At 41.0% G+C, this 5,000-nt stretch overlaps 1 protein-coding gene across 1 annotated transcript in view; it reads left to right on the top strand.

The window, feature by feature from the left end:
- Positions 1 to 5,000, top strand: part of LOC138038743 (VWFA and cache domain-containing protein 1-like) — a 27,484-nt gene that overhangs the window by 19,623 nt on the left and 2,861 nt on the right. The window contains exons 10-12 of the mRNA XM_068884779.1: positions 2,641 to 2,829; positions 3,069 to 3,409; positions 3,969 to 4,119. Coding sequence (XP_068740880.1) covers positions 2,641 to 2,829; positions 3,069 to 3,409; positions 3,969 to 4,119 — 681 coding nt within the window. The remainder of the gene's footprint in view (positions 1 to 2,640; positions 2,830 to 3,068; positions 3,410 to 3,968; positions 4,120 to 5,000) is intronic.

Here is a 5,000-nt window from a genome sequence, read left to right as displayed (position 1 = left end):
CGGTCATGTACTGACCCCTGATGGCTTCAAGCCGGATCCAAGTAAGGTCAAGGCAGTTGTAGCAATGCCTACACCTTCAGACAAGAAGGCTGTGCAAAGGGTGCTTGGAATGATTACGTATCTTGCGAAATTTCGGCCTAACCTGTCTGATGTGACGGAGCCGTTGAGACGTTTATTAGACAAAGATGTGCAATGGCACTGGAACGATACACACGAGAAATCATGGAAGCAAGTGAAACAATTGATCACAAGGGAACCAGTGTTGAAGTATTTCGACCCAAGTAAAGAAGTAACACTGCAATGCGATGCATCGGAATCTGGACTGGGTGCTCTCATACTGAAAGAGGGTCAGCCTATAGCATTCTCGTCAAGAGCGCTTACGAGTACGGAAATAAATTATGCTCAAATAGAGAAAGAGCTGCTAAGCATAGTTCACGGGTTAACACGCTTTGACCAGTATGTTTATGGTGGGCCAATTACAGTACAGCTGGATCACAAGCCGCTAGAGAGTATTTTCAAGAAATCTCTGCTTTCGGCCCCCAAAAGGCTTCAAAGAATGTTATTACAGTTCCAGAAGTATAGCTTGAATATAGTGTAAAAGCCTGGAAATGAAGTATTCATTGCTCATACACTCAGTCGAGCATTCCTTCCCAATAAGCCGAGTACAGAAGAGTTGAAGTAGGAGGTTTTATCAGTCAAACAGGAAGAGTATCTAATGGTCGAGTTTCTACCAATCACAAGTCAACGCCTTGTTGATCTCAGAAGAAAAACAACTTGACGAAGGTCTTCAGCAGTTGAAACATTATCAAGATTGGTTGGCCAGAAACAAAAGAAGAAGTCCCATCAGAAATCAGGAGATATTTTGACTTCAAAGAAGAGCTCAGCATCCAAGATGGTATCCTCTTCAAAGGAAATCGAGTAATTGTACCTGTAGCGCTAAGGCCCTACATGATCACGCAAGTACGCTCAAGCCACCTTGGTATTAAAAGTTGTTTAAATAAAGCAAGAGATGTCCTGTTTTGGCCTGGCATGACCGGAGAGATCAGGGACTGTGTTTCTTAGTGCGAAACATGTAACACTTATCAGACAAACCAGCAGAAAGAACCACTCATACCTCATGATCCACCTAAACGCCCTTGGTGTTGCAACAGACCTTTTCAGTTTTGACAACAAAGAGTGGTTCATCATCGTTGACCACTGGTCAGATTACTTTGAACTGAACCAATTATCCAGTACCAACTCAAGTTCTTTTATCAAGTCTCTCAAGAATCAGTTCGCACGCCATGGCATACCTGATACTCTGTGTTCTGACAACGGACCACAGTTTGCTTCCAGAGAATTCAAAGAATTTACATCCACCTGGCATTTTGACCACCAAACGTCTTCACCACACTATCCACAATCAAATGGCAAGATTGAAAATGCTGTTAAGACAGCCAAGAAGTTACTAACCAAAGCAAAGGCAAGTGGACAAGATCCATACTTGGCCATTTTGGACTGGTGAAACACACCTTCACTCAGTATTGGATCCTCGCCAGTACAAAGATTGTTTGGACGACGTACAAAGACACTGTTACCTTCAGCAGGAACTTTGGTACAGCCAAAGATCATGGAGGGAACTGAAGACAAGCTCAAAGAAAGAAAGAAAGACGAAACAAACACTTTTTTACAACAAAGGAACAAAAGAGCTTCCTGAGCTGCAACCCGGAGACACAGTGCGCATGAAACCGCTGCCATCAGACAAAGAAAAGCTGTGGAGAAAGGGATCGGTGGTCAAACAAGTAGCACCTCGCTCCTACGAGGTAGATCTTCAAGGAACTATGTTCAGGAGAAATAGAAGACACTTAGTAAAGACCAAGGACCCATCGCCACAGTTGGATTTGGAATCCCAAGAAAACCTGCCAGCTAGCAGTACCCCTTTACCTGTGGAAGGACCACCTGTGGTGCAAACAAGATCTTGTAGAATCATTCATAGACCTGGACGACTACGAGATTTTGTTTGAGGAACGTTGTTTAAGACTTTGAACTGTCATCGTCTGACTGATTGCTTTATGGTGAATAACTTTTTTCATGAGAAGGGAGATGTGATATTATGAAGTAGTGATCAATACCGCTGACATAATATCGCGGACTCGTAAGAAACGTTTCGGTGACGTTCTTGTAAGTTTGTTTGAGTTTTCGCTGACAAAGACTGTTTAGTTGAGTTTGCTCGTTTTGAAGCTAAGGACTAACACACTAATTCGTATACTTTTGAAGTGGAAACACATACTAGTCAAAAATTATGCCGTTTTAGTGATCCGAAAGCGAAGCTATTTTGTCAAAAAAGTTTCGTCCCGGTCACCCAGGCTGGAGTGTCTATATGGGAAAGTTACCGAGCCCGACTTCTCATATGACCACATCTAAATTTTTTGGAAGACAGCAGTGGCGAGACGAGATCTCGGAAAACAAGCTGGGTCGACCGGGCTCATATGGAGAGGCGCTTAGTTTGGTTTTCAGGTCCTTGATTGGTTTAAAAAACAAAGTAAAATAGCTCTCACCATGTCGATTATTATTTTTGAACAGTTAGTGTAATGCCGATCGTTTACATAAGTAACGAAGTAAGATGTGAATTTTATTTCACGTGCAAATCTTGTTATTTAGGTACCACACCGCTCTAAGCAACAAGGGACTGGTTGCTCTTTCCACCCCTTACATAGACGCCTTTGGTGCAGGAGTGGTGATAACCGCTGCCCACACTATTTACCGTGGTGAGACAAACAGCCAGCACACAACAAATGACAAAGTTATTGCCGTTATGGGTGCGGACTTTCCTCTATCATACTTCCAAAAGTGAGTCTGAAACATAGGCGAACCTTCTATCGGAACATGACCATATACAGTGATAGGCCAATGAAATTTCAAATGTAGTTCTTTCAGATCATTATTTTTACAATTATCGTTATCGTTATCGTGATCGTGATCATTATCATGTTACTTCTGGTACATAACCTGGTAAAATGCCGGCGATAATACATTGACTAGCATCCCTCACGGGGTGTTTATCCTACTAATCGGTGAAATGTTTTCAGACTCCTGACAGATACATATCCAAAATGTAAAGAAAACAACTTTGACTGTTTCGTTCTGGACGCAGCTGGATTTCTAATCATGCACGATGATTTCCTTGTGCCTGATATAACCGTTAAAACACTGGAATATGTCCACATCACCGAAAAAGAAAAAGACGTCGCCGAAGATCTGCTACAGAAAGGTTATCTGCTGAAAGGAGAATGCCGCAATTTGGAGAAAATCAAGCTACAGAACTTTTACGAGCTTAAGATTCCATTACAAGGCGTAAATACGTTGGACAGTGGAGTTCGTTGTAAGAAGTACCAGCTCTCCAGTGTGGTGGAAACTAATGCATTTTTAGGTAAGAAAGTGAATAATTTTGGTGATCTTGTCGACGCGGCCCACGATACCTTTTGCAGCTGCACAATGAATTTTAATGGCAGATACATGTTTTAAAATACTACCTTTTTCACTTATGTTACATTTAACTCCAATCTCCCATTTTCCAAGGACACTGTCATTCGGCATTAACATAGACTCGTGTGAATGAATGGAGACAGAGGCATCAGACATAATAATATTTAAAGTATTTTGGGAAAAAAACTTTTAATGGATATCGAAGGAATCAATGAGTACAAAAGAAATCAAATTTCGTAAGTAGCTGAGTATGCGTTTAGAGTTAACTGCCATTTATCTCTCATTTTCTTATCTACGCTGCGTTGCACGACGGAAATGTAATCGTCTTGGCCCAGGCGACTATATACCGAGAACCCAATCGTAGGCCCTTTTGCACTGCCAGTACAACGCAAAATTCAGCTGATTCCTTTTCAATAATCTGGTTATTCATTTTATTGGAATTTCTTAACAGGCATGTTCCTCGACCTGATCCACAATGCTGACATGTATGTTTCTGTCATAAGGAATCATATCACGTGACAGTTCATGCCACTCCAGGTCTTGCACGTGTTCCAGTAACAAAGAATGCTCCAATGTGCAGGGTTTGACTTGCCAGTGTCCATGCTCTTCACGACTTAACTTCCATTATTGTAGAAGCGAGTTTCCGGCCAGCAAGTAAGAAAAGATAACGTTCTTTGCACTGCACCTGTCAATAGCTAGCGAACTCTTAATTGAGAACCCTACCCAATGAATTGAATCTATGGTAAATTCATCTAACGCAGTTCTACAGAAACATAACCATTTATTGAACAAGTTTGAAAAATTTAGTCTTTGATATGAGGTTTTTAAATACTTGATGGGCGATCAGTATCCATTATAAAATAAAAGGTGTTTATAAAAACGTTGAAACTGATCTAGATAAGAAATTATTAAAAACTGAGTTTTCGACTGCAACTGCGGTCTTCATCAGAGTAACTAAAATATGCTGTTCGAGAGTAATATGCTAAAACTAAAATAAGAAGTTACTTTATTCCCTAGGGCTTCAATAATGTCTTATAGACTGAAGGGAAAGGCTTCCGCTCGTTTACCGCATTTTTGTCTATTGTGGAGTGCCATGATTCCAAGAAGATTCTTTTGTGCCAATTATTGACATTCTTTTCTAGAATTTCCACATAGCTAGTATCACTGTCATGGTCAGTGGTTTCGGCGTGATCTTTTATTTCCGACTCTTTGTTACTATTAGTTCCTGGTTTATGCTCCCCGCCATGTGAATTCCAGGATCTCTTTGTTTCCCCAATGTATGTGAAAAGGATCGCCCAAAAGAAACGAAAACAAAAGGCATTGTGTACAAGGTTAAATGCCGATCGTGTGATTTCACATACATTGGGGAAACAAAGAGATCCTGGAATTCACGTGGCGGGGAGCATAAACCAGGAACTAATAGTAACAAAGAGTCGGTAATAAAAGATCACGCCGAAACCACTGACCATGACATTGACACTAGCTATGTGGAAATTCTAGAAAAGAATGTCAATAACTGGCACAAAAGAATCTTC

Source organism: Montipora capricornis, chromosome 2 (genome assembly GCF_036669925.1).
Source record: "Montipora capricornis isolate CH-2021 chromosome 2, ASM3666992v2, whole genome shotgun sequence".
NCBI lineage: Eukaryota > Metazoa > Cnidaria > Anthozoa > Scleractinia > Acroporidae > Montipora > Montipora capricornis.
The sequence above is the reverse complement of the archived record's forward strand: the minus strand, read 5'-3'. Positions and strand labels throughout refer to the sequence as shown.